Source organism: Tripterygium wilfordii, chromosome 14, assembly GCF_013401445.1.
Source record: "Tripterygium wilfordii isolate XIE 37 chromosome 14, ASM1340144v1, whole genome shotgun sequence".
Taxonomy (NCBI): domain Eukaryota; kingdom Viridiplantae; phylum Streptophyta; class Magnoliopsida; order Celastrales; family Celastraceae; genus Tripterygium; species Tripterygium wilfordii.
In genome coordinates this window covers 1,059,729-1,086,478 of record NC_052245.1, presented here as the reverse complement: position 1 = coordinate 1,086,478, position 26,750 = coordinate 1,059,729, and the positions used below count along the sequence as shown (strand labels likewise).

Sequence of the window (26,750 nt, the reverse complement as noted above, 5' to 3'; positions counted from 1 at the left end):
TCTGAGAGGATTAGGTCGATATCTGTCATCATATATCCTCCTCCACTTGCTAACACTAAGCTTCATGATGACAACACAATGACAACAAATTCTATACACAGCGCTGGCACGTCATCGGCTTCGATCCCCCTCATGTTCTGAAAAACTGTATAGGTAAATACCCCTTAAAGATAGAGCATCAAGTATCATTAACTAGATGCGAAGGCATCACTGGATACTCTGTGAAAATTCGTAGGATATACTCTGTGAAATCATAAAATATCTCATATTGTTTGGCTGCATTATACAACTAGCTAGTCATCCTTTATTTTGAGATTTCATTTTCATGGCGGGTAACAAAACTAGTTAACAAAATAGCAACATAATCTCAATTTATAACCCTTGTTATACCGTCAATATTATGTCATAAGTGTGATGTTGGTTATAAATACATATATACGACTCACTAAACATACACTCGAAGATGATGTCTCAAGTAATTACTGAATTTTTATGGATCCGTTGTATTTAAATTGAAAATAAAGTAAATCATTTTTTGCGTGACACATCTTATTTAGGACACTTAAAAATACTAATTTTTAAGATGGCTGATTAATTAATTGTCCTATTAGATCTATACCGTCCATTTAGGCAAGTAAACAACATCGATTAAGGGAAGAGAATCTGTACGACCGTAGAGTACCTCAGTTTCCGCACTTTAATTGCTCCTTTTCACAGTTTTTAACCAATAAAACGACGATCGCGTCTGTCGTTTTGGCTGCTTTTATTGCTGATTGTTTATATAAATGGCCAGGCCCATCGAATGTATCGCCAACAAAAACACAGTCATTAGTCATTAAAAGCATCATAAAGCCAAGCCGCTACAGAGACTAGAGAGAGAGAGGAGGGTTATGTCGGAGGCATATTACTGTGCGAGGGAGAAGAAACCCTGTGTGGGTTGGGTAGAGAAGTACTTCAAGGACTGCCTTTGCAACACCAAAGACAAGTACTCGTTCGGTTTTGGAGTAATGAGTCTGGTTTGTTGGGGAGTTGCGGAAATCCCTCAAATCATAACTAACTTCAACACCAAGTCTAGCCACGGCGTTTCACTCACTTTCCTCCTCACTTGGGTCGCCGGGTTCGTTCTCTCATCCGATCTCTATCATAAAATCGAGATGAATGCTTTTTAATATATTCACTGTTAATTTGATTTTTGGTTTTGGTGGTGGTGGTGGTGGTGCAGTGATGCATTCAATCTTGTGGGTTGTCTTCTGGAACCTGCAACGGTTAGTATATGGTTCTTGCTAAAGCTACATACACTATCAGTTTGTTTCATGTTCTTTTAATATTAATGAACATTATTAAGCTTATCTTCTGTCTTTTTATTTATTTATTTATTTTATCTTTGTTGTAAGATTATGGGGCTGTGATTTTGATTGTACTTTTGTGTTGTGGATGCAGTTACCCACTCAGTTCTACACTGCTCTGGTAATGGCTGTTTAATTTGGTTTTTTGTCTTTCGTATTATTGTTCTTCTTGGAAAGTAGTGATTAAACAGTAGTATTTCAATATTTCTAAATTTGGATAATTAGGGTTAGGGAGATGGACCCTTCTTATAACTTCCGTATTAGAAGGATCTGATTCGTTTCCCTCTATAATATTTTTACCATGTCGTCAAGTAGAAACATTTTTTACATGGATTTAACGGTCCGAATTTAAATTTATATTGAATGTTCATCGGGTAAGATCGTATGGTGTCATTCTTTGTAACCAAAAAAAATTTACACTGAATAAATAACTATATGATAGGATAGGGAAACACTAAAGAGAGAAAGCTACGATATTCTTCTAATCATATTTCACTTAGCCAGTTACTATTTTTTGTTTGGTGTTTTGCAAATACTTCCAGCTCTACACGATAAGCACTCTTGTACTGGCGCTGCAAGGCTTATACTATGATCACGTATACAGGTGGTGCAAACGCAAACGAATGGACACTGTAGACCAACAGGTATGCATATATATATAATAATATACACTTGATTAATTTGACTGTATCATATACTTTACACATATTAAATACATTATCCCTGAATTGCTGAGTTTTTTTTAACAAAAAATATATACACAGGATGGGGACGAGAAAAGGCCTTTGAGATCCAAGACAGCCGATTCAGGAATACCAATACCCAGGGGCCCACCAAAACCAACTCCTCGCAGGGAGTTCTATTATACGTATGTTGTTTTGATTTTGTTATCCTTAAACTTTTGTGTCTTGCCTACCATATTTTGTGTCCATGACAACATTTATTTATCTGAGTCCAGGTCAGCTAGATCTCTGGCTGGAAGTGGTACGCCACCATTTAGAACATACTTAAGGGTAGCTAAAAGTGGTCCTCCGGCAATGGAAGTTGACAGCGATTCGTCGTCTGAAGATGAGACAACCACTACCACTCCTGCTCCAACTAATAGAACTGTTAGCCAGGCTAGGTCAATCCCAAGATCTGTGAGTATTCAACTTGCAAGCTCCAACCACAAGAGGCACCGTATTCTCCATTGCATATATACTACCTAATTTAACTAACTAGTTATTCATGAAACTATTGATTTTAAGGTTGGATATGGGACATTCTTTGCTACATCGCTCAACTTGCCCTTCCAAAGCAAGGGTTTGTCAGAAGCATACATGGGATTTACTGGAAGAAGATTACTCTTGCATGTATGACATAATTAGTTAATGGACGATTGATATTCATTCAATTTATATGTTCTTTCCATTGTTTACTTACAAGTATAGAGCAGGAAGGTGCAGGTGGGATGGAGCACAGTGCTTTTGGACAATGGTTGGGATGGTTGATGGCTGCTATTTATATGGGAGGCCGAATCCCTCAAATATTGTTGAACGTAAGTAACCATTACAACCCTTGTGATTCTCTTTGTTTTGGTTAATTTTTCTCATGATATCTGGCTAATTGAAGTTATATATATATTTCCTTCATTTACCAGGTTAAAAGAGGTAGCGTGGAGGTAATGAATATATATATATATACACACAACCTTTTAATTTCTTCATCTCACTAAATTAAACCCTTGATTGTTAATTTTTCTTTGGGACATATATACAGGGCTTGAACCCGCTGATGTTCATATTTGCTCTGCTGGCCAACCTCAGTTATGTCTTAAGGTTTGTCTCTGCTCAATGAGTAGCTAGGAAAAATTTTCATTTCCTTCGCAGATCTAACCTTCTGTGTGTGTGACTGAATGCAGTATTGTTGTTAGAACCAGGGAATGGGAGAAAATAAAGCCCAATTTGCCTTGGCTACTGGATGCAGTCGTCTGTGTCGCACTCGACTTATTTGTATCCTTGTCTTTATATATTATTCAATAATTAACACTATTCTGCTTATGTAAATATATGTTGTGCAAAAACCTTAACAAGAATTTGTTTATAGATTTTGTTGCAGTACATTTACTACAGATACTTCCCAAAGAATGGAGCAGACTTCACGGACCCAAGTAAAGCCTGATGATTGATGGCAATATTGCCTTCCATTTTTGGAATAATCAAGTTTCTATTTACTAGTGACTACTGAGATTGTTCAATGTGACCCCTCCATATGCTTGAGGCTCTTGAGATTATGCTCTAAATTCTTAGTTCTTTTTTTTTTTTTTAAATTGCGGAATGAGTAATTACGAATTTACTTGGAGGAGTGTGGATTACTTCGTTTCTTTTGAGTGACAACAATGTTTGGAGGGATCTCAGTAATAATTATTTCAAAAGCATCCAACAGTGTGTGACATGCATACGTGGTGACATTATAGCAAGAGTCATTGAAAATCATATCCAATGAATACATGTCATACATTGCTTGGATGTTTCTAAGATGGTTATCACTGGTATTTTATCATTTTTATAACTATGTTTGGGCCGTGTACTGGGCTTATTAGAGGATATGTGGAGAAGGCTTGGACTAATGGCCCAGTCCCTTTTTGTTTCGTCCGTTTAGCTCATCTCATTCCCTGTTGTTCCTTTCTTTTGCGATTTACTAAAACGTGGGCCAATACCTTGGGCTCTTGGCCCGAACTTATGTGGAGCAGCTTCTAGCTCCAAACTGAAACAAATGAAATTCAGCCCAATCCAATCCACCGACCTATTCGGCATTGGTACGTCATTTTATTAGCTTTACTTCATTGCTTCATCGATCTCTTTTTATGGTTCGGTTGAAACTGAAGAAGTTGAAAACTCCATTAGTTTACTTAATTAAATTTGTACCAACTTGGATATTTGCTTTTGATGCAAATTAAAGCGAAAATCTCTAAATATAACACAATTTAATCATAATTGGTTAAACACCAAGCCATGTGAACCTGTGAGCTAAGGTCAGGATTTTTTATTTTTTTTTCAATTTTTTGACAATAATTTAACTGATCGATCAATTGGTTATCGGTGATTATTTTAGTTATTCTATCGGCCTTTCATCGGTTCTCATTAAATATTTTTTTTAAAATAACCGACCATTGAATCAGTTTCAATTAGGATTTTAAGATAATTTTCTTACAACCCTACTAAAAATGATCATATCATGCTGCCATGGTTGTTCCTGCTCAGTACTTACTAGCAACAACCTCCTTTTTCTATGTTTTTGTTTTAGTGTTTGCGAGTATATGTACATCAATGCATATCATATGAACCACATAAATCCAATTCGAATGAGGTATTGTTCGTTATAGACCTAAGGCCCACACAATTTTATCCTTAAAAAGGTCAACTTTGACATCGCTAATGTGTGAAATAAAGCTTTTGGTCCGCTGTCGTGGTTGGGCAATTGTTTTCACAAGTTAGGTCATATATGTCATTCATGTAAATGCTTCGATTGTACATAAGAAACTTCCACCTAGCTAGCTAGTCATAGATATATCTATGTTGTTAAGGTTATTTCTAATCAGAAATATTGTTTTCAATCTTTCTTTTTGTTGTTACTTGCCTAATTAGTGCTTTTAGGTGGGACAATAATGTATGTCAAATAGGTTGCATGTCGTCCTCTCCCTTTGATTTTATTATAGCAAAGCAACAACCACTTCTTTCGGACCATTAAACAATGAAAGCAACCGAGCATGATCTTGTAACTAACTATATCTAGGTTAATAGGTACTTGACAATGCAATTCCCCAATCAAGTCCATTTAATTGCCTCAAATTAAGTTGTTCACATTTTAATACACTAAAAAATAAACATAATTTCTTAGGTAATTCTATAGGCTTCAACAAGGGACTAAAGATGGTCATAGTATACTACTATTTTTTTAAAAAATATTTGTTTATTTCTTTTGAAACGGGGAGGGAGAATTCGAGCCCTGATTATCAGGGTGAAACGCACCATTGTTATCACTCCAACTAATAGCTCGGGTGTAATACTTGTTTAATTTATCCAATGCAAGATTTGGTCATTTATTAATAATTATAATGTAAGTGAACCCATTATCATTAATTATTCCCCATGTTACGTCCCTTAATTAGGTGTGAAACTTTGATAAGTTGACGAAATTTGAGAATCTAGTATCATTTTATTAGTGTCCACTGTGTCAGTCCCAATACTCGACGACCCCCCACGGCCACGGCTGCAATATGAATACTGTAATGCAGCATGCAGGTTGACTAGATTGACGGGCATTAATTGTATGGGGGTGCCTTAGATTTCTCCTTGATTAAAGTGAATAGGCCTTTTTTTTTAATAACCAAAGTAAATAGGCCGTAATTAGAGCTACTTTATTGTCACCTTTAATTATCAAGGTAAGATTAGGAATCAAATCAATATTCTTTTTAAAGTAAATGGTACATGCACTTGCAAAAGGCAGGCTACAATATTTGGTTTGAATTCGAACGATGGCCAGACAATGCCTTAAATTCCCAATTACTTTTAGGTGATTCTTCTTTTACCTAATTAGTACCAGTAAACACAATAATTAGTCGGTCCAACGATAATTGTCTTGCTTTAGCCAGACAAAAAAAATTGTTAAGTAGATATTAAAGGAAAGCTAACGTTACAATTAAAGTTACTACTATATAATCAAAGAGTGTCGGATTGACTCAAATGAATGATACATAAATAAAGGTTTTGCACCTATCAAATAAAAACGTGTTTTTTGATCTAAGAACCAATAACGACAACCCAAAAAGAATAAATCTGTGTGACTATGTGGCCCGTGACTTAGAGTGAACAAAATCTTTGATTTGTTTGTGTTTGGGTTTGGATTTCCAGAAATCTAATCTAGCGGTTAGAAAATACTACATCCAAAGAAAATAACACAGAAATTGAATAACTCCTCATATATTTCCACTTATAGTCTTTTAATCATTACTGTAATTTACTCTTTACAAAGTCAAAAACAATACCAAAAAAAAAAAAAAGACGCATTGTGAGCTTTGTCAATTGCCGGCTTTACGAATCTATAATCTATATATGTTGTTTTAAGACTCAATAGCGAAAGGCATCTGCAAGAGATCATAAGGGGCCCACAAAGCATCTAACGGACAGGGCCGGCTCGAGTCAAGTCGAACCCATGGCTTGCCCTTTCCGCTCCAATGCAACAGACTAACCGGACCCGGATGCAAGTCCCTACACAATCCCCTAAAATTGTCCCCTCCAAGTCCGTGTTGGTTCCATCGATGATCCACCGGAGCAATATTACCCGCAAATACCAGCAAAAACGGAGGCAAAGAACCCAATTCGTAGATCCGAATTCGTTTCTGGAGCTCCATCCACTCCACAATCTTTCTCGTATAATCCCCTTCTCTCCATCTCTCCAAATCAATCACCATCACGCCCGTATTAAAGTAACACGCGCTCCGACCCGCGAATGTTAATGACAATGTCGGGTTGGCCCAAAACGTAGGAGTAAAGTAAGAAGTGAAATTCGCGTTACAGTACTCTGGCGCTGCCAATACCACACCGTCCGGTAAATAAGTCGCTGAGAGTTTCGCAATGTCGTCGACGAGGACTAAATCGGAATCTAAGTACACGACACGTCGCACACATAGAGGGAGGAGATTGGCGAGATAGTTTCTTGCATAGTTTAAGGGGCAATCGAGGGCGGAGCGGATTGAGGTAGAGATTAGGCCGGAGACGGCCGTGTCGTCGAAGTGGTAGAGCTGGGAGTTTAGGTAAGGGAAGGAGGTGGTGATGGTGGTGTAAAGGGAATTGGAGGCGGTGTCGGAGGAGACAAAATGGAAGACTATGTTTTCGGGGCAGGAGGTGTGCTGAAGGACGGATAAAATCGCGGCCATGGAGCCTCGGAGGTACGCGGCGTCGAGGGTCATTGCCACGTGGACGGCTTCATTAGAGCACATGATGTTGTTGTTACTGTGAAGGGGAGGGCATGTGGGGGAGTTGTAGAATTGTGGAGCCTCTTTGAATTTGTAAGCATTGCTTGTGTTGATAATTAGAGGACTTAGCATGAAGAACAAGAGAAGGAAATGGGAATGACGGTGGTGGTGGTGGTGGTGGTAGCGGAGAGGTGGTGGTTGTTGTGGTGGTGGCTGAGGAAGTGTGAGCATGGTTTGTGTTTTCAAAAGTGAAGAGGGTTGGGGGAGTCAAATTGTCAATGTGGGTTCTGGCTTTTAAATTTAGTGAGCAAGAGGACACAACTTAATTATGATTTCAACTTGTCTTTGAATCCACGTGTAGGTCAATGGATTTCAAAACATTGCATTTATTTTACTCTTCTTCGAACCTACAACCGTATATGATATTATTATTTTTTTTGAAAAGGATGAAGATAGATTCGAACCCTGATCATCTTTATCATTCAAACTAATGACTCGGGTGTAATGATATTATTATTAGCATGTGAATAACAAACAATTAAGAATTTCAAAAGCAAATTTTACTATTACTAGCCTAATTACCGCCATCTTAAAGTCAAGGATTATGAAAATCAGCCAACACTAAGCTCCTTTTAATCTTTTGCATGTTTTGTCTTTCTTCGTTATTAAGATTATCAATACGGCATGCACGCACCATAAATCTTTATCAAAACTAGAGATATTGCTGCGGTTTATATATATATCAAAGTTATTGGTATATACTTTATGGATGATTGGAAAAGATCTGAAATTTGAATTATAATATAAGATGACCAGTTTTGACGACTGATATTTTCTGGAGAGAGGGGGAAAATATATTTACATTCTTGGTTGCGGAACTTTTGGGGCAACAATTAATTACAAGAGAAGAGACTTGATTATCAATGTCCCACGCCTGTCTTATGATCGGATACCTAACCCAAGTAACATGGTCTTCCCCTAGATTTATGTGGAAAGAGGAGGCCACATCAGTACATCACCTTTGTACGTCCACATCTGCCCAAGTCTTTAAATTGCAGGGCAGAAAAAACAAAGAAATGTTGGACACGTTGCTCTCTATTGGGACCCCCTTTAATTGCCACCCAGGCTTGTTACTTTATTATTGATAATGAAGAGAAGATAAAAGTAGGGGTTGTCCATGGGAATAGATAGAGACACTAATAGAAATTAAAAGCTGGAGAAATTAGAGGAGTATCTCCAAATTTAGAATTAAGCTACTAAAAAACATGGTACACATTCAATTACATTATTATTGAAAATGGGGCATGTGCACCTCACATGCATTTAACATGCCCTTTAATAAGTGTGTTTAATTATCAATTATTAGTAGTTGCAATTCATTAAAGCCCACAAATATTAGTACCAAACACCACCATGTGCTCCAACCTTATATCTCACGAACAGCCTTCCAACTATTAACATGTATTTGCCTTCACGCTTTTCACAGTTGGTCTCTTTTTCAAAATGCTAAACATCTCATCAGTAGTGAGTATATCCAATCTGTTCAATGAATTCGTGTACTCCACATGTATCACAAATAAAATCACGTGCGTATTACTCAGCAACAGTTGAAATAATTGGAATATCAACTGCTAAAATATTTATTATCATTGATGTTTTTTTAATGATAAGAAAGTAAATGTATGAATTAACATGGGAACTTTATTTCGTGCGTTCGCATTTTTTTCACATATAGAGAGTGATTTGCGCGATCGGTTCCTCACCGACACCAAACGTGGGTGGGTCAAGAAGTCAACCCCATTGCGAGAAGTTGGTTGTCTCAACTTTGTCTGTTTGCGGAAAATTCCGATTTTTCGTGACGATTACTACTAACTTTTTTTTTATGGTGTATGTATGACCAGCTTTTGTCGGTAATCTATGAACTATTGAGAACAGTCTATGAAGCGCCTAACAAAACAAAGCTGGAGTTAAGCACGAAGCATGGCCGATGGGCCACATCAAATCCAGTATTGGTAAAGTACGGCCCATTTCTAGTTTTCTTTGACCTCGACCATATAGTAACCTTGAGAGGTCCAGCCCATTGTAGGAAACGCAGCCCAATTTCACTACATGAAGCTTCTACATTGCATTCAAAAAGAAAGAGACTTGTAAATGGGATCAAAGAGAGAACGAACCAAACCTTCTTCACCAATTAGGCATGAAATAAACAATACTGAATTCTCAAGACCCATCAAGCCATCTGTTGATTTTGAAGGGATTGTGCCATTGCTATCCTATTGATTGCCCCAACAACCAGAGAGAAGGGGGACTAATGTATCAATTCAGACTCATAACTGCAGAAATACGACTTCTGTTACACAATCAGACGCCACGAGCTGCCAGTCATACTTATCAAACAAACTTTAAAAAGTCCTCAACATGGGTACCCCATGGTGGCATTGGCATTTAATGACCCTACGCCTCCCAGCCCTTGAGCACCAAAAATCATACATGTGGGACAGATTCAAACACTACTGATTTGTTCAGCTCAGTCTCTCAACATCAAATGACAAAAGCACAAATAAAAGATCCTTACTTGAGAGGAAGAAAAACAATCTACATTTACATTTGCACATCCATAGCCAGAGAGTGGAGAAAGCTCGGAAGCTTTACATGCAAAACACATAATTAGAAACGATACGCGACATGGGAAGTAATTTGTCATCGCATGAAACTCTTAAAACATCAAAGTAAGCCACCGAAGAGGCTATTGTATTTACAGACTCGAACAGATAACTAAAAGTACATAATATATTCTACTAGAGCAGAAGTAATGCTTTGAATTGAAGTAGCATCCTTATTCACTTCCCATTTACCAGCAAAGGAGAGCAAGAATCACCAAGAAGCCAATCAAGAGAAGAAGATTCTTCAAAACTGTATCTGCCCGTTGTCCTCTGCCTGTTTGCTGGGGGAATCCATGCACATGGCCACCATGGAAGGTGTTAAATCCATAAGGAAAACCTGAAGTTGTTCCATACACAGTTGCATCCGGGAACCCATGAAACTGGAAATTGAATAAAGACGGGAAGAGCGAGAGACCACCAAAAGCAGTGGCAAGAGTGAAGTTTCCAATCCTCGCAGTCGCCATTGGAACAAATCCCCCCATCAATCCAAAACCATGATTAGGTAATTGATTTCTTCCAGGGGGAGGAGCTGTTTCTGGCCTTTGTCCAGCTGGTCGATTAGGAATGTTAATGCCAGGATAAGATTTTGATCGCGGGTCAGTTTGAGTTTTCCCCCTGCCATACAGAGGCACCAATTTTTCCTCTTGTACGAGCGCCTTACAAACTGGACATTCTTGGGAATGCGAGTGATGATGTAGCCATCTGTATAAACATGGCCAACAATAGAGATGACCACAAAGGGTCACAATTGGGTCCTGCGCCAATTCGAAGCAGATATTGCATTCAAAATCACCAGGATCATTGGCGGCAGTATTTCCAGAGTAAGATGCACTTTGTGGCGGAAAGCTTGTCGATTCCCCAAATTCACCTGCCATCTCCTGACCTTCAACCCACCTGTCATCAGCAAGAACCTCAAATGAATAAATCCGAGACAGACGAAAGATTACATGATTTTTACTTAAAACCTTGCAAATGTTATAACATTGACCATAAAAAGGCAATATTTTTATACTAAGCCTGCATAAACTTCTTACCAGTAAGGCTGGATAGATTCAATCAATAGGAGAGTAGCACTAAAATCAAACTAAACGTTTCTCAGATACCCGATTTCTTTGAACCTGGACGAGAAAACTCTATCACAACAACATAAATGTTTGACATTTTCCATCCCCAAACTCTAAAATCTAATGGCGAAAATTCTAATCCTCCATCGGAAGAAACCATGGAATCTAGACATCAAACAGTTCAACGTCAAGATTCAAAAGCCAGAATCTTTCAGTACAATCATCAAAGAAACCAAGTTATACAAATTACCCTAAATCGAATCAAACAAGAATACCCAAGCCATCTAATTGTTCAAATCCAAATCTTACCTACCTCAAACGCCAAACCCTCCAATACAAAGATCGTATCAGAAATAAAATAATGAACAGCATAAACAACGCAATTAAGCAGACACCCAGTCGACATAAATTAAATCAGAAGAAAAGCAAGATTGACGCGATCAAGGTAGAGATGCAGAATACTAACCGCTTGATCAATGGACTTATTGACGATATTGCCCCAATTCGGTTGAACAGCACGTATACAGAGAGACTGAGAGAGAGAGAGAGACGATACTGAAAGTTTGAGACGACGATCTGGGGAGTCCAAACGCAAATATTGTGAGAGAACCAACTTGTATTGGAAGTTTCGAAGAACTTGTGATGATTCCGTTACAGGCCCAGGTAAACGATTTGGGCGGTTTGTGTTCGTCTACATACGTTGTATCTTGTCTTTACTAGTGGCTTCATCGTACGGTTTACGTTCTCCTAGAGTTGGTGATCAGACAGCTCTAGTTGATACAATGTGGTTAGGTTTGAGAAATCACCAATCAGATCCGTAGTTCTTTATTCTCCCTAGAAAATAATGGGCTGGGCCAATGATGCCAACTTTTAAACTGTAAAGGTGGGCTAGGTCCACATGAGTGGTACACTGGTACTTATACCAATCAATCGAACTGGACTGAGCCTAGCTCATGAGCTGTGTCAGCACTAGGGCCTAGGGGGCATTTGTTTGGTTTTTTACTTTTTATAAAGGAAAATGAGGGGATTTTTTTTTTCTTATTTAGCATCCGTACCGTTTTTATTTACCAACCTAGCATCCGATTCAACATATTTTCTAATATATCATTTCATTCCTACGTGGCTAAATGTATAAATTCTTCTCTATCTTGTGGTGTATTTCATGTTGTACGAATTCACTTTTCTTTTTCTTTGTCAAAAGGCATGCAGAGAGGGGTTTAAAAGCGTCTCATTTCTCTCTATCTCATTATTACAGCTTTACTTTTATGCAGAGAGAGTTCATGTCATATGCATGGAAGTGACTGATGATGCCTTACTTTTTGTAAATGGTGCCCGCAGATCCCATCGTTGCAGTCTTTGTAACACTGTAGGACACACTAGGAGGTTATGTCCTAATATGAATTAGTGTCATGGAATCTACGTAGTAGTGACAATAATTATATATGTGGGTTTGAGCTTGAAACATCTCACAAGCTTCATGTATCTTATAATGTATCTGTTTTTATTTAAATATGTATATGTTTTTATTTAAATATTTAAATATGTATCTCTATGGGTATGCTTTTATATATATATATGGAGAGAGAGATGAGATACTTTTAATAAAGCTCTCTCTGCATGTGCTTTTTGATAAAGAGAAAAAAAAAGTGAATTCGTATTGTGAAATACACTAAAAGAGAGAGAAAAATAATTTATACATTGTGTCACGTAGGCTTGGAATGGTATATTAGAAAATATGTTGAACCGGTTGTTAGATTGGTAAATAAAAACTGTACGGATGTTAAATAAGAAAAAAAATCAAATGAAGGTGTGATTTAACATATTCTCTTGTTTGGTTGATTTTTAGAGGGTGAAATCACAAACTTATTCAATTCTCTATTCTCTATTGTGGAGAATAGTCAAGCTCATCAAAATGATGAGTATGGTTGTTCTCCACAATAGATAATGAGTTTTAATGTATAAAAGATTTTTTTACCCTTGTTATAAAATGTTGTTTTTATTTTTTTAAAATAAAAAAGGTAATATAAAAATTATTCTATTAAAAATCTAACCCTCACGCTTAATCTTTATGTTATTCCAAATATGATCATGTTCGCCCCACACTCACCTCGTACTCAATTCTTGCTCACCTCATACTCATCTCATGTTAACCTCACATAATTATGAACCAAATGTCCCGTAACAACTAAGTCGGCAGAAATTTTGTTCAATGCCTTTGTCTCGTTCCCATTAACTTTAATATTATTACATTTTAAAAAAAATAAAATAATCATATTAATGCTTTTGGTTTGAGCTAAAAAATTGTTTTAAGATAATGATTACTCGAATGTATTCATTTTCCTCTTAAAAGTATTATGTCAATTAAGCACGTTTTTTTAACCCTTTGTTTCTGAACTTTAAGAAACTCATGTCACTTTTCTTGTTGAGTCCAATAAGAGAAACCTGGCATTAATAATTGAAAGGCCAAAAAACTAAAGTGATAATAGACAAAATATAATTGAAATAAACTAAACGTTCATGATTAGTAAGAATGGTTTCTATCGTTCCGGTGACCAGGATTCAAATTTTCTCTCCGTTTAAAAAAATGTTGATGGTTGTAGTAAGCATTGACACTTGGAATTCATTTACATGCTTTAATTTCAAGTCCACTGTCGTTGGTCAATCAGCACAAAGCAAAACATGTGTACCTAGTTGTGTATATTTTTTTATTTTTTTTGAAACAGAGATTTTGGGAATGGTAGAATTCGAATCCACGACCTAATGAGTGAATGATCTTTTATATACAATGTGATTATCGTTCAATCAACGATTCACTTGCACCTAGTTGTGTATATAATTATATGCATAACTTTTGCATGCATAATTCAACATGCACATTCATTATTTCATATGTGCCCACTCCAGAATCTAGACGTACAAAAAGACAAATCATATCAGTGGAAAAAAGTAGTGGTAGAATTGGAAAATGCTTGATGCACATCTAACATTTCCTCCTTTCAACATGTGATATTTTTGCTGCAATTGAAGCAACATAAAGTCATAACTCATAAAGGAAACAAATATAATTACTCCATCTAACTTCATGTTTTGGGATCCGGAAACTACCAATAAATTCTGCAAATAGCAAAGAATAAATCATGATGCCATCGCTCTATTCATTATAGTTACAAACTACACAAAAAGAAGAGAGATATACCTCTTATTTTTCTTTTGCAAGTGGATTAGGAGTGTTTTAAAAAATCATAGAAAATAAATCTATCGTCAAACTAATTGATTGGTCAGTTATTTAAAAAATATTACTTAAAATTAACAAAATAATCAAAATAATAATTGATACCTGAACGATTGATAGGTTAAATTTATATAAAAAAAAATATCATAACCAACTGTTTACACCCCTAATGACTAAAGTGGACAAAGATTTACACTATAATGATAATTTCACGCACGTGACCAACAAATATCTTCCAATACCACACGTGCAAGATTAACAAATTTACATGCTTGTCATGCTCACCAGTCATCCACGTCCCCTGATTTAATCAAACCCTCGCTCCCCTCCATGTCCTGCAACTCTCCCTCCAAACTTGGACCCAAAGACCCCCCCCCCCCCAATTTCATCCGACACAAAAACTACACGACTCTCCACCACCGCTGCCACGGTGATTTCCCTACCGTCTGATCAATCGTCTCCTGATCCGTCAAACGATGTTTGTTACTCGCTGGAACCCAGTCCAGATTCTAGCATACTATCTATCGGAGCACCCATCAATAGTCGGGTTCCGGTGGAGCCACACCCAATCATGGGGCTCCACGTGGTCATTCCTATTCACCGCTATTGCATTCTATCTCGCTCTATCAATTTTCCTCCACCTCCTACTTTTTCTTATTGTCCGACGTGATAGACCCGTCCCGCTGGGTCCCATCCCCGCTCTCCACTGCCTATCGGTGGCCTTAATCTCCGCCACAATCTTCGCTGGCATCCTCCTCTCTGCCGCCGCCGAGATCCGTGAGACCCGATGGTTCTGGCGCCGGTCAAAAACCCCCTTTCAATGGCTCCTCTGTTTCCCACTCGGGACCCGACCGTCGGGTCGGGTATTCTTCTGGTCCTACGTATATTACCTCTCCCGATTCGTCCACATGGGTCGCACATTCTTCGTCATCCTGCGACGCCGTAAACTCGCTTATTTCCAGCTCTTCAACAATTCAATCTTGACGCTCATGTGCTTCTTGTGGCTCGAATTCTCTCAATCTTTTCAAGTGCTCGTAATTTTGTTTACAACTCTAGTGTACTCGGTCGTTTACGGGTACCGATTTTGGACGGCGATCGGATTGCCCAGTGCGTGCTATCCGTTTGTGATCAACTGTCAGATGGTGCTTTTGTGTTGTAATTTGGTTTGTCATGTTGGGGTGCTTTTGTTGCACTTTCTGAAAGGTGGGTGTAATGGGATTGGAGCTTGGTTGTTCAATTCAGTGCTTAATGGGGCAATTATGTTGTTGTTCTTAAATTTCTACTTGAAGATACATTTGGGGAAAAAGAAGAAGGTGAAAGCAGAAACAGAGATAGAAAGAGTGAAAGAGAAAGGAAAGTGACTCTTGAGTGCAGCAACTTGTGCAAGGCAAACTTTGTTGTTCTATCTGCTTTTTCTTCGTAGAGGAAGATGGCCGTGCCGGTGGGGTTAATGTTGATCGGTGAACTGTAAATTACTATAACTACACTCTGTTTTTTCAGACTAGATTAATTTGTTTATGTAAGCAAATATGTTAAAATGAACATATAGAGGAGCAATAATACAAACACTTGTTTTTATAACTTCGGACTTGTTAATAATGTGTAATTAAGAATCGCTCTAGCACCGAACTATATGAATTTAAGCAATATTACCCATTCACGTATTGAGTTTTGTCTTAACTTATCCTGTCGTTAGATAAAAAACTTACGTGAGCGTGAACATGATGACTTGAGTTTAGTCCCATATCGAATGTTCAAATAACAAATTTGTATCATGTCGTTCTCAATTATTTAAAAAAAATATTGTGTGTATTAAATATAATTATGGTACTTGAAACAGCGACAAATGATGTGATGACATGCATGGAGCCAAACTAGTTGTGAAAACTAGAGGACAATAAAGGGAGGTTAGAGCCACCGAATGGTATGTGCCCACCCAGCACCTTGTTTTATGAGAATTTTCCATGACACCAATATATATATATATATATATATATATTATTGGTAAACACCCGCACAGTAGTACTGAAGATACAAGTCAAAGTTCAAACAATGAAGGTGGATGAAGTTCACCAACCCACATAATTTAAACAAATGATCATTGACTTAGACCCTCAAGCACGGCGTAGAAAATAAGTCGAATATGGCCAATCTGTCAATGTTGCCCATATAAGCATAACAAGCCAGACTAGTCTTCTTCACAACTTTAAAGTATAAAGACCTCGACCATTTATTAGTCGTCTACCTGTTACTTGTAAAGGAAAACCGTACAATCAATGAAGGAATGGTCGCCCATCTAAGCTCCCATCACTGCCAGTATCATCTAGCGTAGATGTAGAGTAAAACGTGCTTGAGTATATTCTAATTTAACTCAAGACTTCATTTGGGATATGATTTTTTTGGGCCCAGGAAGAAAGGGTCAAAAGACTCGAAACTATAATACTCTTTCAGCCTTTTGTTGCGGATGATCAACAGAACGGTAAGCGCCAGCGGATTGGGCTTTCATCAGGTTTGGCCTCTCTACTTACTGGGTCCATCACGTTGGTTGTTAGCTTCTATCCTTTTATGGGTGCTTAGACTTTACTACTTTAGATCTCTGTGGACTGTGAGTGTGAGGTCCATAATTCTGCCTCCCATTTGGGCCTCTTCAATGTTTTTGCAGCAAATCTTTTTCCTATATCTTTTATTTTCCCCAAGATTCAGGGAAAAAGGAAAAAAAGCAAAGGAGGTGGCTTATTTGGGCTGGGACGGTCGTCGGTGCATGTGCATGCACCGTCCACTAGCGGGACAAAAGTCTCTCCCAATGCTTAGCTAGCTGCTGCCTGGCCCGGCTGGTTGTTTTCCGGAGACATCCTATACTCTTTTTTGGTATTTGAGAAACTACTCAACTCACTATTGTCTTTGGACAATTGAATGGGTGTAAAATTAGAATCGATAGAACAATCCGCACCACGTTGACAACATACAAAATTGGGCCAAAATCATGCGGGTGAAAATGAGACTCTTAATCCTTACCCGACGCATCTTACGCGTAATCACTTAACTGGACAATTCAACGTCGACCTCTCACAGCCCATGTGTGGGATGTTCTGTGCATCCCCACACGTCTCATTAATCTTTATGCAACACTCATCCTTTATTCAAATCCGTTCTGTGCCAGCGAGCTCCCCAATTCCTCCAATAAACTCTCACCAACCATTCAATTGCTCACACCTTGCTTCCTTCCCCAATTTTCTCTATTGACATGGCAGTTTTGACCTTTCTCATATAGTAATATTTGATATAGTCCAAACATGAAACATCTGCAGGAGCAAGTGATTAGTGATAAACCTTCAAATGCATAACAATACACAATTGTGTCTTGGTAGATTCACATTTAGGGAAAAATCATAACTCTCTCCACATTATTGTACAGAAAGCCGCACCTAGTTCTAAGTTGACAGAATAGATCAAAAAAAGGGTTAATTTTGAGAATGCCAATCAACATTCATCATGTCATTTTTCAAGCACAGAAACTGCTACTTCTCTGCAGGATCTGACAATGAAGAGTAGGGATCACAAGCTCTTCGGAGCTGGTTGTATCTCCCAATATCAAAACTGTGAATCTTCATTAGTCTCTTCATCTTTGCACCAAACCTGCTTTGGTAGAGACTTTCAAAAGTAGGCTCCTTGGACGTTCTAAGGAAGAAGAAATAGGCGCCTATGATGTACATGGAAGTGAAATAGAAGCAAATGGGCTCCATCACATCCCATGAGAGTTCCCAGAAAGTCAGTCTCATGAATGCGGCCGTTTGGAATACTACGAACCCCAGTCCACACCAGAGTTCTCGGCGGACCAAGGACTCTGCTTTTTTCTCAATCTTGGCCTTCTGCTTTTCCATTTCTCCGAATTCCTTTCTTCTTGGATCGTCTGGGTTGGCTATTGGCGATGGTATTAGATTTAGACCTCCAATTGCTTTGGCAACCTGTGACAAATAAACATAGCAAACAAGCTTGTTGGGTAAAAGATGATTCTGCCACACTTTTCTTTCTTCATCAATCTTCAGCTTATGTGACTAAAACAGATGATGCGTGCAACAGATTTTTCATAAGAAAAATTGTACCACAGCCCAGATTTTCCATGCTTAATGATCAAAACCATTAAAAAGTAGAGTTTAAGAAAAAGGATTTTTTTGGGGCTGAAAACATTTGGTTACAAAACAGATGGCAGAATGAGTTGGTTAAAAGACTCCGACTATTACTAAAAGCTCAAACCCAAAGAAAACAAGCAAATAAAGGAGAAAGAAAACACCATCCAAACACAAACTAATTTCTATTATGTTCTCTGCTATTGGAAGACAAAACTGTTCTAGCTAAGCTTACCAGTTAAAATCTTGACCCTTTTAAACTATTTGGTAAGATTATCCATCAATACATACATGTAATTCCCAAACAAATCTAAAAGGAGAAGGATGAACCATCTAACTACTCCGCAAGAGGAGTCATGAACACCTACCCCAATCTTTGGCTGGTGAAGGATTCATCCAGTAATGTCATTTTCAGAAAAGTTCAACTAATAAATCACACCAAAGAAGTCTAATTTTTTCAATCTAGCCTTTAGAAGTAATGCCAAAAATAATAAATCTAGGTCCCCTTTCTTCACAACAAAATTTGTTCCAACCGTGCGTGTTTCTTTTTTCAAGGTTTTGTCAATTGAAAACAGGGAAAGGCATGGGACTTAACCCATATCCTTAGACCCCAGGTCGAAGAAATTCTGAAGAGAAACTGATGAAGGGCTTGTATGGTCCTTCAAGCCCTAAAGCTACCTCAATCTCAAACGGGGAACCAACCCTTTTGACGTTTTAGGTCTGGCCTGTCAATGAGAAACGAAAGAATAATCACAAAAAACTATATCAGTTTTCGGTAATATCAAATTCAATGCTTTATTAAATCTCATCTTAGTAATTGAAACCTAATCCTCTCCAACCATCAATGGCTATCTTATTAATCTGTAAAACAAATAATCAAAAGGCAATAATAGATGAATTTATTCATTAATTGAATGAATTTGGAATTCGAAATTCAATAATTACCTGTTCCGGCCTCAGCAAAACTGCGTTTCCCAACACGACGACTGCTCCGGACTCGTCAAGCATCTTGGCTATTCGAATTCCTTGCTCCAGATCTGCACAAGCATCCGCACAGTTCCAAATAAACTCCGAATACGGTACCCAGCTTTGCTCCGTTTCTCTCAGCCTCATTTTCACCAACTCCAACTGCGCAACCCTCAGCAACTTTTTCGTATCCTCCGCCGTCAATGAGCCGGGAACCGCCGGCGACGTCTTCTCTGGAGACATAGCCGGCGGAGGAATCAGTCCGTCCAATTGGATCCGGTTTTTGGAAATGTCGATCTCCAGCAGTTTGTCCATAAGTTTATCACCGACCCACACTGGCACCATATCAATCTGAGAAATTGCTCTCCTGTGGAGAAACCTCTTGAACATGGCATTGTCTCCGGGATCGTGCGCGATAGTTGACTGACTAGCGTTTTGAGGGATTCTGGTTCGGGCCAGAACCCGCGGTGACGAAACGCGACATTTAGTGAGAGCCTGTGTGGAAACGTTGAAGAGGCACTGGGTTAAGGTTTTCTTGAACGCCATTGTTGCACTGAAGATTGGAAAGGAAAAGAAAGCTCTGGATAGAGAAAGAGTTCGTTAAGCTCCTGTGATTTGGAAAGCTGTTTCGTTGTGCAGTGATAGGTTTTGGGGGCTAGGGCTTAATATAGGGTTCTATTGGAGAAGATGAAGACGAGAAATTGAAACAAGAGAGGGTATTTTGATTTTTTGAATAAAGCCTTTAATAATAGGGGACTTGGGTGAATGAGAGTTGTTGTGTTCGCGAATATTCGATATACGACATTGACATATTCCCAGCGTGTTATATCGTCAGATTTCATTTAAGTCATTTAAAATATCGCGCTATTTGAATAAGAAAAGAGAAATTCGTGTCGATAAGGAAGAGTATGCATAAATTTTAATGCATATGAACTTGCCCCTCAAGTGTCCACAACTGTGAATGCTAAGCTTATCAAGTATGACCTCGACCTAATTCTCAAGAGTCTTACAAATATACTACATCTCTATCAATAACTAAATAGGAGCTCATCACAACCTCTTTCATACTCCTGTCCTAATCCACCTAAGCAAAAGGCAAGGTCACTGATTCTTTATTGATTGTTATATTTATGTATATATATACACCCACAAGAGTTGTGCATGAATCATATGGCAATAAAACAGTAGAAGTGTACTAACTATGTGGCAAGCATTAGTTAGGTATATGGCAATGACTGTGTTTATTATCTTATAATTGGAATATTAATGCTAACTTCCTTAGACTTCAAAAGCTCAAAAAGCCTGTACCAACCAAAAGGTCTCAAACCTAATTCTCAACAATCTTACAAGCATATGCCCTTATTTCACTCTTCCGACAATTATTGTATCGATTCAATTGACTAAGCATGTATTATATACATTAATTAGCAATTATTATTATCATCCATTTGATTATGAAAGAGAATTCCAGAAAACATGCAGCTTTTGCTAGCATATCTTGACAGCCAACAAAAAAAATATGTCCTACGTGTGTTTGATTTAGCATTAGCTGCCCAAGAAGAAGGTGGCTATATATTATAAATCATTAAGTGTTGGGCTAAATAGATAAGATGCTCTAGTTTTCCTTAAATATAATTATGTTGAGACATGCAGCCGATCGAGACTGATTCAAGATGAGCATGCCATCAGAATTAATTATCAGATAAATGGGATTGGGTTGTATCGTCAGCAGCTGCACTATTCCACAAATGTCCTCTGCGCCGGATTAAAAATCAATAGGAGGGGCCAATTGCTGATTATCTTAGGGTGTATACATGGTGCCCGATCAATAAGCTGAAATATTTTCTTGTGGAATCTTGTTTACGTGGGTTTATCTTACTTTTAGGTCCATATCCGCATGAGCTTAAGCATAGTTTTACTTATCGTCAGTATGGTGTAGACTATTCTAACGGCCCTAGGTATATGCCCCTTTAGTTGTCCGAAGGTCCTAGAGTGGTGCAGATTATTCCGACAGTTCGAGATTTATGCTTGTTCAGTTGTCAAAAGGACATATTAGGCTGAGTAGTTTTTCGGTTTTAAAAAAAAAGTAGCATTAATATTTTTATTCCCACGAAAGCTAAATCCTGCTTCCAAGCGTCCCTTCATCCCTTTTAACAAGTATGCTACGCCATTCCAACGCATCAACAATTTTTAAGATATCAATAAAATGAATCAAAAGTATATGGGAACGAAGAACAATGAAGAATAGTTTCATTAATTCAGAGAATTGAGTACAATAACGTGAAGAGCTCTGGAGAAGAAGAGCGTCGTATATAACAGAGAAGAAAACCTGACAAGATTAGATGACCAACGGTCATCTTTGCAGACAATATAAAAGGACATAAAAAGGACAAACCCAACGGGAAGAAGAACATAAGAAAGTAAACCAAAACGACAGCACTTCAAAGAAAGCCCATACGACGCCGTAAAGAGCATGCAAGTAAAAGCTGAGATGAAACAATGTCGTTGAGTTCAACAAGAATAAACAACGGACTTAGCAGAAAGCTGGAAAGAAAAGAACCAGAGGATCAGCAACAGAGTGAGGAGAACTTAACGATCAAAATCCTCTTTTCAGAAATTCTGACTAACTCTAGCAAATCCAACAATAGCGAACATCATCAAGCAAAGGCCGATTACTGGAATATAAAGCGGAAGAAAGCACGGATCTTGAGAGAAATATGTAGGGATCATTGAAACTTCTCATGTATGGGGGAACAATCAAAGCAGGGTCGTCTGATTACCATTGCGATTTGCGAAGCAACGTTAGCTCTTAGCAGTGTTCGGCGGGGTAGGGATCAGCAGAGCAACAAAAGCAACTTCACACCAATAGGTTTGTCCATTAACTGAAGCGGCCCATTTGGCCATCTTATCAGCCCAGAAATGCGGTCCATGACCATTAGCATTTGAGAAGGCCCATTTAGCTGGACCTAGCCCAAATGAAAGAAGTGGCCGGTCATTTTAGCTAGAGAATCAGCCCATTTGTATTAAGTTTCAAAGGGAGTTTATTTGTTCATAAATGATACTTCTACAGGTGCTCTGGATCATACCTACGGGCTACTCCTTACAAAATAATTGAACAGGAATGGTGCCAAAAGAACAGTAAAGGACAAAACAATGGTCACCCTCCAGATGCACCAGAATTTCCATGGCAGATTTCTAATGGCTTCATCTTCTCACTGTAATTGCACTTGAACATCAAATATGCTCAGTTGCCTCTATTGACCTAATATTTATTTGTCACTGTGAAGTAGTGTATGAAATCCAACAAGAAGATGAAGGTTTTACCGCAATCCTTAAAGTGAAGCTTCAAAAGTTTACCACTGAGCATTATTTAACATGAAAGTACTAGAACTCAAGAATTAGTCACTAACAATGTATAGCCTTATTTCTGGAAAAAGGAAAAAAAAAAAACACCCAGCACTGCAATTGTTACACTTCCTATTTCTTGCATAAAAGCAACAATGCTCAATGCTTGTTGAATACTGCTATGATCCAATACATAAACCAGACATTAGATAAAACAGAAGTAAATCTAGCCTTTCAATCTCTATCTTACGGATCATAATCCGATTCAATCAACCAACAGCGTCTAATATTGATGGGATACTTGAACTATTGTTTTGGTTGATCATCTTCTGCAGAATCACCGTCCTTGCCTGCCTGATATGACGGCTACATCTATCAGCATGGTTACCTAAATCCTCAATGGTTTCCATGAATACTTCCAGGTCCTTCTTGATCTCATCCATCACAAACTTCACTGCATCTTCTTCCACAAGAGCAAACTCGGTGTTCTGCAACATTGAGTTGATCTTAATTTCCAGTTTGTTGATAAGTGCACGTATACTTTCCATGTAATTTCTTGAAAGACAAGTGCCAATCTCCATTGAGATCAATACCTCCCTCTCTCCCTTCAGTGTATTTTGATACCAGGTCCATAGCATGTTGCACCATTTTCCCACGGACCCAATTGGAATTGCTAATGCACCAGCCAAAGTAGTTACAACAGGAGGTGCAGCAATAGCAGCTGCCACCACAGAGAAAATCAAAACGGACACAAAAGCAGCAACAAATAAAGCATTTGACAACCTCCTCCATCCTTTAACTTTACGCATTTTCTTATCAAGCTTTCGTTTCCGAACTTGCAATTTCTCCAACATAGATACCTGCTGCTTATACACTGCTTGAAACAACGCAAAGAACTCATCCGTAAATGGATCCTCGGCTGCCTTAAATCTCTGCAGTCCTTGCAATGTCCTTGTATACTTCATCCCCTCGACACCATCTTGTCTTTCCACTTCTTCATCAAACTGCCTAACAGCAATTTGAATGAGCAATTGGCTGTTTCGAGCACACTTCAGGCTATGCTCAAGGGCATTACAAAATTCCAATATCTTAACACTGTTATCAAAGTACTCCTCCACCAAAGCAAATAGGTCTTCACTATTCCATATATCTGTTCTGTTTTCTACCACTATTTTGACCACTTCTTGGTTCATTTCAAGAAGAGCATTGATGACCTCTTTGAGTGATTCAAATGACAAGGATCTCATCTCGACACCAGATGCAAGATAGATTATAACCCGGTTGGTTCGCTCATGGAGATGAGTATCAAATGATTGTAGCTTCGGATCATTCTTAACAGCTTCCTCGTAAGAATCCAGATCAACTTTGTACCCATCCTTGTTGATTTGGGAACTTGATTGTGAAGTATCACCACCCTTGGTTTTGCTAGGCGTGCTACACTGCCCTCCCATCATCTCCAATCCAATGTAATTGAGTAGAATATAGAAAACCTTAACAGATTTCTCTGAAATGTATAGTTGGATTAAAAAATATGTGAATTTTCCTTTTCTTTCCCAATAATTGCAAACAAAATCTTAAATGCTAAGCAAACCCAAGTAACCGAGCAGAATCAGAAGGCAATATCACCAAAGAAATATTCCAAATTCTAGAAAACGGAGACAAAACTCAAAACAACTTCAGGCATAAGAAAAGACCAAAATGACTAAATTATGGCAAAGATCTTTAGAATTCTAAAGCAAACATTCACTTGATAACTACAAAATCCAAAGTTAGATTCTTTACCAAGTACTCTACATCTGGTGGAGAAGAAATACCTGAATTTCAGCTCCGAAGGCACAGATAAGCTGATATCCTCTCACATAAATCTTCCGCAAGGACCCAAAAAAGGCCCAAATCAAGCTAAACTAAGCAAATTGAGCTAAGAATTCAAGAACCCAAAAGGCAATCTTTCTGATCTATCTAGTTACTTTATTTAGATGGAGAAGAGTTTAGGGCAATTTCAGAGAAACTGAAGGGGAAAGTGAAAGAAAACGAGAGAGCAAATGCCGGGAAGTAGCAGTGAGGACTGAGGGGGGTAGCGCTGTTTCTACGCAGAAGATTCGACTACGCGTGGAAACGCTTTTGTCTAGTGAATAGTGAGACTCAGACAAAGGAAAGAAGTTGACCAGTACGTATGAATAATTGAATATTAATGAACAACTTAACTAAATATATTCATTCTAAATAAATCTCAATAAAAAATATAACATTTATAAATATACCATCCAGGGTGGATCAACCTGGTAGCAGATGCCCTTTCCCGCAAAACCGAGCAAGCAGTCATGCAGGCCATTATTGGGCCCACTTGTGCCATCTGTGATGAAATCAAGCAGGCTGCTCACACATGCCCCTATATTGCCGAAGTCAGGCAAAAGATAGAAGATAATCTGGCTATTATGGGTGATTACCAGATTAAGGGTGATGCGATCACTTTTAAAGGGAGAATGATAGTTCCCAGTAACATGAAGCTCACCAAAAAAAATCCTTCACCATTTTCATGACTTTGCAGAGGGTGGACATTCAGGAGTATTGCGAACCTTGGTAAAAATATCTCAAGTCTTTCACTAGCCAGGGTTAAAGACTAGTGTGCGAGACTACATAGGATTGTGTTATGATTTTTCCTTACACTAGGTTGATTGTGTATGGTAACTGCGAGGCCGTGGGTTGATTGTGTAGGTCATGAGCCTTCTTGAAAAGACAGTAGCCCAAGTCGTGGGCCTGTTGGCTAGACTGTAGGCCGTGGACCGTGTTGAGAAGACGATGGTCCAGGCCATGGGCCTTGTTAAGAAGATGATAGTGCAGGTCATGGGCTTGTCGAGCTCAATTGTAGGTCGTGAACCTTGCTGAAAAGGCATAGCTCAGACCATGAGCTTGTTTAGCTCTACTATAGAACGTGAGCCTTGTTGTTTTAGGGCTCATGCAAATTTTGGCCCATAGGAATGTGTGAAAATTATATAGATTGAAATTCTCGACTCAATTGTTGAAGACGTGAATAAATTGCATGATTTAGAGCACCTGTAACAGATTCCCTAAAATACAGACAGAATGTCACTTTTTTCTATTTTACAAATTCCCTATGCAACCAACACTACATCAGATTACCTATCATATTCTTTATTGCATTAAAATAATATTTATTTCTCTTTCTATTGTCTTTTCTATTAATATACATTACTTCTATTTAAAATAATTTTAATTTCATTTAAAACAATAGATTAATTATATTTGAAATAAATCAATTATTTTTATTTAAAATAACAAATTAATGCTATTAAAAATTGGAGAAGATTAATTATTTTCTTTGACAATAGAAGAGTGAGGAGAGAAGAAAGAGAGGGGAGAGAAAGAGAGAGAGGGAGGGAAAAAAGTGAGGATAGAGAAAGAGAGGAGAGAAAGGAGAGAGGAGAGGAGAGGAGGAGAGAGGAGAGAGAGGAGAGAGAGAAGAGCGAAAGAGGGGAGAGAGAAGAGTGAGGAGAGAGAAAAGAGAGATGAGAGAATAAAATAATAAATTGTATTATTTTATGTTTACGGAAGTGAATAGTAGTTCTACAAATGTAGGGAATCACTGTTCATATTCTGTAAAATAGGAAACCTCCAGTTAATCTGATGTAGAGCTTTCTGATGTAGAGCTAAATTTTGACAAATTCTCTACAGTAGTTCTCTATTTTCCAGACAGACACATGTTTAGATAATCTGATGTGGATGCTCTTACATTTTAAACATTTTTTGTTAAGGAAAAAACGAATAACTTGTTGTAATAACTAATAAATTTGAAATTTGCGACTCTTGGTATGATATCACAACCAAAACATTTATCCAGAACTAAATCATTTTTATAAATGCTCAAGAATAAATTTGAAGAGAATAATAATTTAATTTTTTTTTGATAACCAAGAATAATAATTGTATACAGAGTTAATTCATGAAACCAAGCCAAGAATAAAATTTGAACTCACTCTGACCAGCATGGATAACACCATAATATTCAGAAAGATAAAGGATTCACTGAATT

General features: G+C 38.0%; 6 protein-coding genes across 7 annotated transcripts; 2 read left to right on the top strand and 4 right to left on the bottom strand.

Annotated features, from left to right (window-relative positions):
* The first annotated feature begins 847 nt into the window (after positions 1–847).
* LOC120014405 (probable vacuolar amino acid transporter YPQ2) lies at positions 848–3,749 on the top strand. Its single transcript, XM_038866352.1, has 12 exons — positions 848–1,117; positions 1,223–1,265; positions 1,441–1,467; positions 1,889–1,990; positions 2,111–2,214; positions 2,305–2,485; positions 2,594–2,698; positions 2,782–2,883; positions 2,986–3,006; positions 3,105–3,163; positions 3,247–3,337; positions 3,432–3,749. The coding sequence occupies exons 1-12, from the start codon at positions 891–893 to the stop codon at positions 3,504–3,506; spliced, it is 1,137 nt and encodes a 378-aa protein (XP_038722280.1). The 5' UTR covers positions 848–890; the 3' UTR covers positions 3,507–3,749.
* Positions 3,750–6,287: 2,538 nt separating this feature from the next.
* LOC120014406 (probable galacturonosyltransferase-like 2) lies at positions 6,288–7,676 on the bottom strand. The gene has a single exon (XM_038866353.1). It carries the CDS (start codon positions 7,531–7,533, stop codon positions 6,448–6,450), a length of 1,086 nt encoding a protein of 361 aa, XP_038722281.1. The 5' UTR covers positions 7,534–7,676; the 3' UTR covers positions 6,288–6,447.
* A 2,176-nt stretch (positions 7,677–9,852) lies between these two features.
* On the bottom strand, positions 9,853–11,759 carry LOC120014409 (E3 ubiquitin-protein ligase RNF185-like). Its single transcript, XM_038866355.1, has 2 exons — positions 11,496–11,759; positions 9,853–10,859 (listed from the first exon to the last, which is right to left on the bottom strand). The coding sequence occupies exon 2, from the start codon at positions 10,838–10,840 to the stop codon at positions 10,154–10,156; it is 687 nt and encodes a 228-aa protein (XP_038722283.1). The 5' UTR covers positions 10,841–10,859; positions 11,496–11,759; the 3' UTR covers positions 9,853–10,153.
* A 2,856-nt stretch (positions 11,760–14,615) lies between these two features.
* Positions 14,616–15,842, top strand: LOC120014407 (elongation of fatty acids protein 3-like). The gene has a single exon (XM_038866354.1). The coding sequence runs from the start codon at positions 14,738–14,740 to the stop codon at positions 15,620–15,622; it is 885 nt and encodes a 294-aa protein (XP_038722282.1). The 5' UTR covers positions 14,616–14,737; the 3' UTR covers positions 15,623–15,842.
* Positions 15,843–17,560: 1,718 nt separating this feature from the next.
* On the bottom strand, positions 17,561–20,085 carry LOC120014875 (calcium uniporter protein 2, mitochondrial-like). Its single transcript, XM_038866981.1, has 2 exons — positions 19,334–20,085; positions 17,561–18,226 (listed from the first exon to the last, which is right to left on the bottom strand). Exons 1-2 carry the CDS (start codon positions 19,898–19,900, stop codon positions 17,780–17,782), a joined length of 1,014 nt encoding a protein of 337 aa, XP_038722909.1. The 5' UTR covers positions 19,901–20,085; the 3' UTR covers positions 17,561–17,779.
* Positions 20,086–22,723: 2,638 nt separating this feature from the next.
* On the bottom strand, positions 22,724–24,806 carry LOC120014874 (UPF0496 protein At2g18630-like). Of its 2 annotated transcripts, none has more exons than XM_038866980.1 (2): positions 24,514–24,806; positions 22,724–24,160 (listed from the first exon to the last, which is right to left on the bottom strand). In XM_038866980.1, exon 2 carries the CDS (start codon positions 24,151–24,153, stop codon positions 22,969–22,971), a length of 1,185 nt encoding a protein of 394 aa, XP_038722908.1. In that variant the 5' UTR covers positions 24,154–24,160; positions 24,514–24,806; the 3' UTR covers positions 22,724–22,968. The 2 variants fall into 2 exon arrangements, with proteins under 2 accessions (XP_038722908.1, XP_038722907.1); XM_038866979.1 differs by having other exon boundaries at positions 22,724–24,203; positions 24,514–24,803.
* Between the last annotated feature and the right edge of the window lie 1,944 nt (positions 24,807–26,750).

Coding starts and splice junctions, on each gene's coding strand:
- LOC120014405 (XM_038866352.1), top strand. CDS start 891: ATGTCGGAGGCATATTACTGTGCGAGGGAGAAGAAACCCTGTGTGGGT. Junction 1,468..1,888: donor CTCAGTTCTACACTGCTCTG/GTAATGGCTGTT, acceptor AAATACTTCCAG/CTCTACACGATAAGCACTCT. Junction 3,007..3,104: donor TTAAAAGAGGTAGCGTGGAG/GTAATGAATATA, acceptor ACATATATACAG/GGCTTGAACCCGCTGATGTT.
- LOC120014406 (XM_038866353.1), bottom strand. CDS start 7,533: ATGCTCACACTTCCTCAGCCACCACCACAACAACCACCACCTCTCCGC.
- LOC120014409 (XM_038866355.1), bottom strand. CDS start 10,840: ATGGCAGGTGAATTTGGGGAATCGACAAGCTTTCCGCCACAAAGTGCA.
- LOC120014407 (XM_038866354.1), top strand. CDS start 14,738: ATGTTTGTTACTCGCTGGAACCCAGTCCAGATTCTAGCATACTATCTA.
- LOC120014875 (XM_038866981.1), bottom strand. CDS start 19,900: ATGGCGTTCAAGAAAACCTTAACCCAGTGCCTCTTCAACGTTTCCACA. Junction 18,227..19,333: donor TTTTGCTGAGGCCGGAACAG/GTAATTATTGAA, acceptor TATTTGTCACAG/GTTGCCAAAGCAATTGGAGG.
- LOC120014874 (XM_038866980.1), bottom strand. CDS start 24,153: ATGATGGGAGGGCAGTGTAGCACGCCTAGCAAAACCAAGGGTGGTGAT.